This window comes from Teleopsis dalmanni, chromosome 1 (genome assembly GCF_002237135.1).
Source record: "Teleopsis dalmanni isolate 2A chromosome 1, ASM223713v2, whole genome shotgun sequence".
NCBI lineage: Eukaryota > Metazoa > Arthropoda > Insecta > Diptera > Diopsidae > Teleopsis > Teleopsis dalmanni.
Window position 1 is genome coordinate 21898722 of NC_051846.1, and position 12566 is coordinate 21911287.

General features: G+C 33.9%; 1 protein-coding gene across 1 annotated transcript in view; it reads left to right on the top strand.

Annotated features, from left to right (window-relative positions):
- Positions 1 to 6459, top strand: part of LOC119678043 (uncharacterized protein PB18E9.04c-like) — a 233893-nt gene extending 227434 nt beyond the window's left edge. The window contains exons 3-4 of the mRNA XM_038089684.1: positions 2205 to 2226; positions 6088 to 6459. Of these exons, the coding sequence (XP_037945612.1) occupies positions 2205 to 2226; positions 6088 to 6459 (394 nt within the window). The remainder of the gene's footprint in view (positions 1 to 2204; positions 2227 to 6087) is intronic.
- The last annotated feature ends 6107 nt before the right edge of the window (positions 6460 to 12566 follow it).

Genomic DNA, 12566 nt, shown 5'->3' on the forward strand with positions numbered 1-12566 from the left:
GTTCGATATAAATTGATTTATTATGGAGCATAAGAGTGCATAATATGCTTAACATATGTAAAATATTACAGTAAAAAGTGCTTCATTTTAAATTTTTACTGACATAATTGTTGATTAAAGCTATATACTTGCATTCTGACGAATGTATGTAAAACCTTCTCATAATATTGACTTCAATTATTATACTTGCAGTAATCTATATAAAATTAATTATGCATAAGTTTACCTCAGGTGGATTATCTATAGAGATTAACTGGAGCTGAATTAATTAAATAATAATTGCTTAAGTCTTCTCAATTTAAGCACACATAATTGTATGACTCATTAGCATTGTTTACTTAACAATAAAAGCTATTAAAATTGCCGCCAGCGAATTGCAAAATAAAAAGTAAATCCGTGGTAAAAGCGAAAAATTGCAATTTACTGTCAAGGCGCCAAAATATCTGTGGCACAAGTTTTTGGTGTTCATCATCCACAACATGAGAATCTCTATGCTCTTCCACTTGCAATGTGAAAAACTCAATTGCAAAACTTATAAAATAAATAAAACTTGAAAGCAGCAAAAGCGGCGGAATAAGAAATTCCGGAAAGAAGTTTGAAATGTGAAAAAGTTTTCATTGCATAATGCAAGGCGTTGTGCCGACATCACGTGCCGCACGGTGCAATTTGGTTTGCGACACGCTCAGCAATCCTCGATGAGCACGATGGCAGACGGGAAAAATAAAGGAAAATTTGTTGGCACTCATCTAAAGTTTTTTGTTGTCAATTTTCTTGCTGATAAGCGGAAAAAGCATAAACAGAAGAAAAACAATAAAGAAAACTGCAATTTGAAGATGGCTGAGAAAGACAGAAAGACCAAAAGTCACATACAATAGAGCGTCTCTGATTTAAATAGCGTGATTCAATATTCGCGGAAGGCACTCAATTAGACTCAACAAGGAAGAGGTTCATTTCAAAGAGGTTCATTCAGAAAACTGGATTGAAATTAACTACAATAGACCAAAACTTTTGAAAACCGGATTAAATCGGGATAAGATGTATCCATTTTAATAAAGATTTCTTAGGTTAAAGAATACTTTTATATTAAGAAAATGTCTCGCACTCCTTTTAAACTTCTAATAGTAGGTCGTTAAATATAAATAACTCGTAAAGGAGTAGAAATATCTGATAATTCATTGGTTTCAATTTCCGTGAAACTTTGTGTTGATTATAAAAAAAAAATTATTAAATAATTATAGGTAATATTATATGTGAATACATACATATGAGTCAAATAATGTATGATCAAGGCAAAGGAATTATAGTTTTGATTTCTTTTTTGTGTAAAACAATAAGTAAACCAGCAGCAAGAAATTTATTTGTAATTTAAATTATTTAATTTATTTGAAATTTAAATAATATAATAATAAATAATGGTAATTAATTGAAAAACATTTAATTTTTTTCGAACAGTAGTGAATTGCACAACAAAATTTTATTGTTTTTATTTAATTGAGTTTTTGTTTGACCATACAGCTGTATCGAGTACTGCCAAATACAGCTGTATCGACTGTATGGGTGTCTCAATATGAACCAAATCCAATAAAAGTTGTTTCCGCTCAAAGCACTTCGAAACAAATGGTCGCTTGTTGTTTAGGAAAAACTGGTCATGTACCAACCATACCATTACAGGAACGTAAAACGATCAATTCCGAGTTTCAAATATGCAAAGTGTTCACTCTATTTTCATTACAATCTCATTTTTATACAACCTCCGTATCGAATCAAATGTCTTAATCAATAATCTTGCTAAGCACAGATGCGAAGAGGACCTCATAACAACTAAAATGTTAAAAGAACTTCCAAATGCTAGGATAAAATACATTTCCTTATTAATTAGAATAATCGCACACCATTGTTATGATTCCCGACTGTTTAAAATATCTGGAATTATAATGATTACAATACATGGAAAGCCGCTAGAATACCGATCACAATACAAATCAATTAGTCTACTTCCCAGTCTATCCAAAATGTTTGAAAATGCTGTATTAGACAGGCGCAAAAATTGATAAAAATTATTTTCTAAAAAAATTATTTCAATTTGGGTTCCACTCTAAGCAGATCACCATGAAACAGTTTGGTTTACGACAAAAGGGGAGAGTAAAATTAAATTTTATTTATTATTTTTTGATCTATATTTTATTTTTTATTATATATTTTAGTGTAGCTTGTAGTAACAAACAAGTTGGTTTGTAGTATAAATAGTGAATCCTGTCCGAAATAAGTACATCAACAAATGATAGCATGAACACAACCACAAACAGTACACTAAAAATGAAAGCTATATATTCGTAACACTAAAATATGGTAGTGTACTGTTTCTGACATCTTATGTGAAATTTTTAATGTTCGCGTTGTGTTCTTTTCCCGAAGGTAGTGATCTTTTTAACGATCTCTTCACGAAGGCAGTCAATTTTCAATGATCATTTGCCGAAGTCAGTGTATTTTTAGTGTATAAACAGAAACCCTAACAATTTTTTGAAGTGTTGCGGACTTTGTTTAGTATACTGTTTATTTAGGGTTCATTAACGAAAACCAAATAGTACACTATGTTTGGTACACTGGTATAAATAAAATAGCGGCACATAAAAATAAAAAACTTGACAAAGATAATTGTCTTCAAATATAATAAGACAAAAATACTTAGCGTTTGTTCCGATCACAATCAAGTAATACCATATAATCTTTCATAATTCCATTTATTTAATTTGTGATGATAAATAACGAATTAGGAATATATTCCTGTTTAGTTATGAAATAAAGTTGTTGTTGAACGTTCTTGTATATTTCATTCAATTAAGTTTTTCTTTTATTTGGAAAAAAATAATGAAGTCTGTTTGAATTAAACTGTTTCTGACAAGAAAATAATTTCAAGACATTTCATGGGTTTTCGTAGATTGAGATTGCATTTCCTTCTTAGTTTCATTTTCTTGATATTTTTTAATAGACAAATAATTTTAAACCATTGTCGTCTCAAAGGATTTCTTCTTTTCAGCACATTTTTAATTTATTTTCGTTTATTCCATCAACTGCAGACGCAATTTTAGTGTATTTTCTACTCCATATTTAAATTTCTTTGTGCTCTATTCACTTTTATTTTAATTAAAAAAAAAAATTAAAACGCGCCTTGGATTATGTTAAGGTGAAATTAATTTCTTTGGGATCAGAATAAAGGCTTAACAGTTCTTCAAAAAATAATTAAAATAAAATTTTTCTATAAATGTTATGAAAAATATTACATTCATAAATTAAAAAAATCTAAGAAATCAATTAATTTTTTTTTGGAAATTTAGTAAACACTTAATCACTACAGGATCTATCATGAGCTAAGTGTCACTTGCGCAAAGGCGCTAAGTGATCTCCAAAATGAATATATTCTAAGTATTCTGTCAAGATAGTACCAGAAATGAAAGCCCATTTAGAAAGCTCGCTTTAAAAGATTGTCATAATTCTTTTTGTTGCTACTTTGGTAAGACTGTTCTCTCCACTCACGCGGAATTTGAGCACTACTACATTTAGTTTGTGGATTTCGCGATTTTTACAATAGATATAAACAACGAACCATAATACTGTCCTAAATCTAATATTACAAATATAAGTTTTCAAAACCAAAGCACTGGAAATATTATAGAAAGCTTACAGAGAATCGACTTTATCACACACACGTGCCCATGAGTGATACTGCAGTTGAGATGTGGTAGATGAACTGAAGCTAGGAAACGTTGTCCGAAAATTCTCGTTTAACCTTGAAAAAGACAGTCGAAGAAATTTTTGTGTTTCACATATCAATTCTAACCATTTTCAATCATTGTTTGGGCCTGAAGCTTGCTCCAGCTCTTCATGCCGGAACAAGCTTCAGGTTTCAACAAGCACTCAATCAGCCATATAACGTTTCATTTCACAAGGCTATCATTATGAACAAAATTCTTGACAAAAAGTCAACCAATTTTTTTGGCCAAAAAACTTTTTTGAAATTGCTCTAGCGAATTGAGCCAGTTGAGTAGTTTTTATATCACACCCTGGCCAAAGATAGATATTTACTGATATTCTAAAATCCACTGTCCAAAGTAAGATTCATTTTGCATGAGCTCCAATTATTATTGGGAAAATAGAGTCTCGCCATTGATAATTGCAGCACATGCGAACCGCTCTGTTTTCGGTGAACGGATTTTAATACACATTAAACTATATCTCTAGTCTGTCTTTATCTAAGGAACTCCTTACCTTGATAAAGAACTTCTTTATCCTTTACAAGAAGATTTTTACTTTCAGGAATGTTGAAGTCAGATAATTTACTAAATATGGTTGAGAAAGAGGGTTAATATATCAATGATATCACAATATGCCCCGGTCTTATATCGGTTCTTGCCTCAAATGCCTGTAAGGATTTTGAACTGGCAACGATAGAGAAAATGATTTGTTTTAATTTTTAATATACATTAAATTCGTATAATTTATTTTCTAAAATAATATAAATTATTTTTACTAAATAAAAAATATGTAAAAAGCACTTGTGTTGTTTATTCCATTGAAATAGTTTTGCCTAATGAATCAATGATATTTAATTAAGCATACGAACACTTGTTTGCTATGGCAAGTCTGTGGCTTAATTATCATAAATTTCAATAAAATGCCTGCAGGACCAAACAAAGCAATATCCATTTTAATAAAGACAACAGTTCTGGGAGTGTGCATATATTGGAAGCCAAAACGCAACACAGCACAGTTGAGCACAGAAGTAATTTGGTTCAGTCACAGTGGCGTGGTAGAATGAATATGTACCACAACAAAAAAAAAAAAATAGAAAACAAAAATTGACATAAAACATTTGACAAATAACACAGAAGACCAAAACAACAAGTAGAAGTACACCAATTTGGTCAACATGAAGTTTGAGGTACATTGACGTCAACAGTGTGCATGTACATTTGGAACTACACACGTGTACCTATTCCAAATCTAAGCTAGCATGCAGATCTCCAGCAGTACAGGAAGCAGCAGGTAAATAGACTAACGTTGTCAATAGTAACTGAACGAAACAAATAATAGACAGGCTAACAGACAATGACGACATGTGGCCAAAAGCATGTCATACTAACAACAAGTAAACGGCAGAGGAGAAGAGGAGTGGTGTCTTGTTATGTCGTTTACATTTAGACAATTGCCTCGAGACATAACGGTTACGATACACAAGCACCAGAAAGATTGATGCACAGTCGAGCACGGTCCATTGTAACTACCTGGTCGTTAGCGAACAAAGCAAATTCAAATTTGACAGAGACTGATGGATGAGCAAGAGACTTGAAAAGGACTCAAAGAAATAAAACCAAGTAAACAAGGAAGTATTAAATGAACACAAAAAGTGCAGTGAGGTCATTTAATAGAAAGTTACTAGTTACGGTTGTGGCGTTGGCTGCAGTTGCTCATCCTGTTTTGGTCGTGTTTGTGGTTGTATTATTCTATGCAGTCCAAGTTTATATAAAGATGTGTTGCAAAAAGTTCAGTTGTGGTTTATTGCCATTTAAATGAGTTGAGAAGTTTTATTTTATATAGTATATGCATTGACTGGAGGGAAAGTCCATAAATTTGTGCAGTCAAACGGAAAAATACTTAGAATTTTTGCTTTAGTTAAAATTGCAGATATTAAAGTTTTCAAGAACATAAGCAGTTATACTTAAATCTGTTTGTACTTAATATAAAGCTGGTGAAATTAAATATTTAGTATTAATTAAACTTAATATTAAATTGCTGTATTGTTGAAATGGGAGCTCAGTGAAATATATATTTACATTTTATAATATAGTGTTGTACTAGGGTAAATGATAAAATTAAGCCTATAAAATAATATTAATGTAAGAAAAAAAAATATAATATTGATAATAAAATAAAAAATAAAATATAGAGAAATTGAAATTCACAAATTCAATTATTAAACTTTATTATAAATTTAAAACCGAACTTCGAAATCTTAGGTCTTCTTCTTCTTCTTCTTCTTCTTTGTTTGATGTAACATCCATTAGAGTCTAAAATACCTTTACTCAATAGTATCTTTACCGTACTACTGTAATTACTCCTACTGTAACTACTCCTACTGTAACTACCACTACTGTAACTACTCCTACTGTAACTACTCCTACTGTAATTACTCCAACTGTAACTACTCCTACTGTAACTACTCCTACTGTAACTACTTCTACTGTAATTACTCCTTCTGTAACTACTACTACTATAAGTACTGCTACTGTAATTACTCATACTGTAACTACTCCTACTGTAACTATTCCTACTGTAACTACTCCTACTGTAACTACTCCTACTGTAACTACTCCTACTGTAACTATTTCTACTGTAACTACTCCTACTGTAACTACTCCTACTGTAACTACTCCTACAGTAACGAGTACTACCGTATGGTGATCTACTTAAACAATCGCTCCGCTGAAATCTGATAATAAGTTATTCAAGTGAATTTACAGAAATGTGGTTTGAAGACTAACATGCGATAATCTTCTTGAAGGAATATATAGTACATTTGATTTCAGTGAGTACATTTCTGTAAATATCCACAAAATCAATCGATTAGGGCGTTCTGTCTTTGATATGGTTTTTCACACTCCCTTATCTGAAGTCTTGGTGTATATCTTCATTTCTGATATACCATAGAACTTACAGTTTCCATAGTTGTTGGTGCAATGTTGCCATAAGTACAGCCATAAAGTAATTTAGAACTAATTAGTTGCTTATAAAGCAGATTTTAGTTTTTTTACGCTCAATAATCTTAGGTATCATTTTGGTATCTTTATTTTATTAAATTAACTCTATGAAAGCTTTATTCAATTTAGGTAAGATTTGTATTTTTTCTAAGTCAATTATTGCTTTGCTTCTGGTACTATTTACTTGATCAATTAACATAAAAACAAAGTATAAAACCTTTTTGAATATTTCATTCGACTTTCTAAAGGAATATTCAATTTAACTGCATCTGATTCCCTCATTAAATTTCCAACAAGGAAGTAAAACCAAAGTTGTATGCAATTTAAATTCAAATAAAAAAAATTTTCTTTTATTTTGTGTTCATTTAAAATAATAAAATTGCATAATAAATGGTAAAAATGGCCCAAAGGTAAAACAAAAATTAATTTACAAAATAAACCAGTCTAAGTGGTACGTGGCGCTTTGACTTTAAATGGCAAACGAGAGACATTTTCAGGCCCGTTAAAATGCCTTTAGATGTTTTTGTGTGTATATAAAATATATTGTTTATATATACAAAAGTTAAGTATGCATTGCTGTAAGTTACCTTGCCATAGAAAATAAACTTAAAAAACAAAACAAACCCACTGAAGCGCCTAAAAGCAACACAAACAGAGCAGTTTCCACAATCGCCAAACTAACAGTGGAAAGGTAGGAAAATTTGGCAGAACTCACAGTATTCACTCAAGGCAGGAATAACGTGGAATTACCTTGAGTCACAAGGCACTACTTATAGACTATACGAAAACACATACCTCCCATCTCCCATCTCCCATCTCCCATCTCGCAACTCCCAACTCCCACTTGCTAAGCAAATCACTTACAATTTCTAGTTGGAACGCAGCGAAAAAAAAGGAAGAAAAAAGTGTGGAAGGAAGAACGTCTGTCTTTGCGCTTTTCGTTGTGTGCATTACGCAGTTCATCTCGCACTTGAAACGTGACTGGCATTTCAAGCGATGTGGAAAATGTCGCCAGTGCTGCCAATCCTGCCAGTGCTAACAAATGTAGTAAAATTGTTTGAAGAAGAAAAAAATGGCGCTTATTTATGTGCGTTTTACAAACCACAATGAAACGTTTACGGTTTTTTAATAAACTTTATGGTTTTCTTTTTGTTTTCGTAGGAAAAAATTTTCATTTTAGTTACTCTGACATTTTTCCGGGTAAGAAATCAGTTTCATTGGAAATCAGCGTCAATATTGAATGTAATTTCCCAGAACAAGAAAATAGCTTTCACATATTTTCTTTCATTTTTGTTTGATTGTACACTTTCACTTCAATGCACATTTCTTGGGAAATTCATTATTGGTGCAATGAGGAAAGCAGAAGAGGTTGCAATTCACACAGGCCCAGGCTTGGATTTTACAAGTTCCACGTGTCGCTAAAGTAAAACAAATACATTTATAAGCATTAGGAAAATCAGTTTTTATCCACATTTTCTTCAAATAAGTTTGTATTTTTAATTAACGACAGTCAACCTTAAGTTTGATTTAAAAAGCCGAGTAATTTGAAGGAAAAACTGTTCAACTTTAACGTTTTGTAGATAAAAGATTAAAAAAGATAAAATCTTAAATTATAAAACCTAAAATATTAGACTAAAATTGTCTAAAAATTTGAATATGTAAATCAGAAAATTGATAAAAACGTAACATAACTTTGACAACCTTCAAGAAATATTTGACGTTTCGTTGACATACAGATTTGTCAGTAAATTACGTTGACAAATTATTAAAAAAAAAATGTTCTCGTCAAAAATTTTACTCTTCTTCTTCTTCTTCTTCTTCTTCTTGAGTTAGTGCTATTACGCACTTTTACTCTATAATGACTGGGGGGTTAATCACTACCCCACACTAGGCTTTAACTAGGCTAAAAAATCATATCATTTATTTGTCTTTTAGTTGATGACGGACCTTAAATCAGCATATCTTCCTGAGAGTCCAGAAGTGGACTTGAGGATTGTTATGGCGGGGTTAAGTAGCGTATCAACTTTAGTGAATAATTTTAAAGCTCTGTCTCTGATATATTTTTTCACTGAGTCAATCCTAAGATCTCTATGTATGTCCGTAGATCTAATGTACCATGGAATCTTAAACAGTTTTCTTAAGGCCAGGTTTTGAGCTATCTGTAATTGCTTTAAGGTGGTATTTGAGGCTTTGCTATATGTAACACATCCGTACAGAAGAGCAGGTCTAATTACTTGCGTATAAAGTAGCTTTCTGTTTTTAAAGTTGAAGTGATAATTATTAAATAGCGGCTTTAATAAATGTAGAATCTTAGAGCAGCTATTCCGTTTGTATTTTAAATGTTTAAGCCAATTGAACCGTTTGTCAAAAGTGACCCCCAGATATTTTATGTTATCCTCCCACCGTATCTCCGTGTCGCAAACGCTCACTCTTGGAGGATGCTGTCTTCTTTTTCGAGTTATAAATATAGCCTTGGTTTTGTCATTATTAATTTTAATCTTCCATTTTTGGAAGTATTCCACCATAAGGTCTATATTTCCCTGTAACGTGTTGCTTACATTTAAGGCATCCCGATCCTAGTAGATCAAGCATGTGTCGTCTGCGTAAAGCGCCATTGATGTGGGACTTAAGGTGGGGATGTCTGCCGTGTATACATTAAACAATGTGGGAGACAAAGGCGACCCTTGAGGTACACCTGCTACAATTGATCGGGCGGACGAAAGAGTGCTATTAATTTTAGTACGGAAGGACCTTTCTTGCAGGAAGCTACCAATGATTTTAATCAAACCACTAGGGATCCCAAAACGGGCTAATTTGACTATAAGACCATCATGCCAGACCTTGTCAAAAGCTTTGGCTATGTCAAATATAATCATCCCGGTTGACTCCCGTTTACTTAGAGCGGTTTGTATCAGCTGCGCAGTTCTGGCTAGTTGTAGTTCCGTGGAGAGATTATCCCTAAACCCGAATTGTTCGTCAGGAAGTATATTTAGGGCATTTACCGCTGTTTTAAGCCTAGTCAGGATTACACGTTCTGCCAATTTCCCCATAGTTGGGAGCAGACTGATAGGACGCCAGTTCTGCGGAAATGAAGGATTCTTGTCCGGTTTAGGAAACACTACGACTGAGGCCAACTTCCAGGCCTTTGGAAATTCGCCAAGCCTAAGCATGCAATTGATGATGTTAACAATGCATTGGATTGCATCTTCTGGAAGATTACGTAGGCATTTGTTACTGATATTATCATATCCGGGTGCCGATCTGGTCTTTAGACTCGAAATAATACATTTAATCTCATCTCTGGAACACTGTAAGATGCTTTCATCTGACATCAGGTTCCTAAGATTAGCAGCCTCTTCGGCAATATTTTCTTCTACCAGAGAATTATAGTCACTATCAGTATTGGGCTGAAATTGCAGCTCCAAAGAATCTGCAAAGGCCTCAGCTTTGGCTATGTCTGAGAAAGCCATGCCGGTAGCTACATAAAAAGGCGGCACTACCGGTTTACGTTTAAGCCTAAAATACTTGTTCAAAGCCCAGAAGGTTTTATTACCTGTATCAATTCCTGAAAGAAATTCGCACCATTTATCATTATTATATGTATTTGCCAATTTTTTTCCTGATTACATTAGAGAGACGATTGGCTTCTCTTCTTCTCAAAGGATCTCCAGTTATTTGAGCAAATTTTCGAATCGCATTCCTTTGTCTAATGATTTGTTTGATGTAATGCGGCAGATAAAAGTAGTTACTTGGTTTTCTGATCCTGGTGGTGGAGCTATTATCCAATGCCTCCTTAATCTTGAGAGTGAGTTTTTGGATACAGTCATCAAGATCCTCAGAAGTTACTGGCCAATTATTTATATTTGAAATATCAACCTGATTCTTAAATGAGTCCCAGTTAGTGGTTATGTACGTGAGATTCATGTTGATTGCTGGACAATTTTCAAGAATAAAAAGAACTGGTTTGTGATCCGAGTCCAGTTCATCAAGGACCTCTACGTGCACATTCGATTCTAAGTTATTTGAAATTCCGAAGTCAATGACGTGGCCTGTGATTCTGCCATAATGTGTCGGTTCACCTGGCGCATGAATCTGCCATAAGTGTTCAGTGGCGAGCCCATCAATATCCCTGCCAGCTCTGTTTGAAGTTCTGTCACCCCAGCTGCTATGATATGCATTTAAATCGCCCGCTAAGAAAGTAGGTGTCTCGTTGTTGAGGATAACCTCAAGTTCATTAGGGAGAATTTGCAAACTCGGTGGCCTGTATGCTGACACAAAATTTATATTACCAAGTTGGCTTTCAACCAGTACAGATGTTGTTTCGAGCGATTGTTGGTTGCAAATTGTAGCATGATGTTTAATGCCATATTTAATCACGATGGCTGTGCCACCACCTCTTCTTGAGTTTCTGTCTGATCTGTAAACAACATAATTGGGAATTTTAAAATGGATAGCAGGTTTCAGAAATGTTTCTTGGATCAACATAATGTCAATTTCAAAATCATGCAGGAATTGGATGACCTCATGTTTCTTGTTAATAATGGAATTGGCATTCCACGTCACAATTTTAAGTCGATATGATGACAAACTCATTAAGAAGCTAGGGTTGGCACTAAACTTTGTAACAAGGACTCCATCATAGTTTTCATCATTGTACTAAGTTGTATCTGCATATTATTTAAAAGCTTCTCCATGTGGGAGGTTAGCAAGTGGGAAACTTGCTCAGCTGTACTTCCCTTCTTCAAAGCATCGGCATAAGAAATTGAAGGCTGCACTTTAGAACTGACCGTAGAAATTGGTGTGGAGACATTCTTTTTCTTCAGCATTTGCGGAGCGCAAGGGCATCCTCTATAGTTGGCTGGGTGGCCACCACCACAGTTCGAACAAATCGGGGCAACATCGCGTGGTTTTGTACATTGTTGGTGATGGTGTGAGCCCTCACACTTAACACACTTTGGTGTGGCTCTACAGTTAGTAGCGACATGCCCGAACTGCTGACAGTTATGACATTGTGGGGGACCTTTTAGAGGGCGCTGGGCTTCAATAATCACCTTTAAATGACAAATACTGGAAACATTATATATGTTCTTCTGGTCAGATGGCAGTCTGATTTTAACTAAATTGCTGGCAGCTTGTCTAATTTTCAAAAAATGGCATTCAAAGATACTAAATCCTTGGCCTGCAAGATCTTCTTTAATATCATCTATACTCTGACCCTCTAAACCTCTAATTATTATATTGAGGTGTTTTTCGTCAGGAAGAAAGTGGGTGTGAAATGGCTCACTAATCTCATTTAGATATCTTGTTATCTTGCGATGGTCATCTATGGTGGCAGGAGTTATTTGTATGCCCAAACGGACCTTCTTTGCCTCGCTAAAATTAATGTTTCTTGTTAAAAATTGCTTGACTAAAGAGTTCCACGTGTTGGTTCGACGGAGTACAATAGGTACAACTTTGCCTACTTTCTTATTTGAGGTTACAGGTTGTAAAAGATTTCGATTCGTTATATTGTCAGAAACAATACCATTAGTATGAATGTTTTCAGGCGTAGAGATCCGCTTAGGAGTTGGGAATTGAGAATTTCCTGTTGAAATTGACTTGACTGCTGTTGAATTTGGTGCTGTTTTAGGAAGTCTTTTCTTTACAACTGATTTCACCTGTTTGGTCGATTTGACTTTTGGATTATATTTCGGGAAATCAATTTCAGTATCTTCAATCTTAAAAGGGTCAGGCTCCGCAACAGAAATTTCTATCTCCATTTCTTCCTTATTAGAGCCAGCGGAGTCATGGGGGGAGCTAACTGGAGAAGGC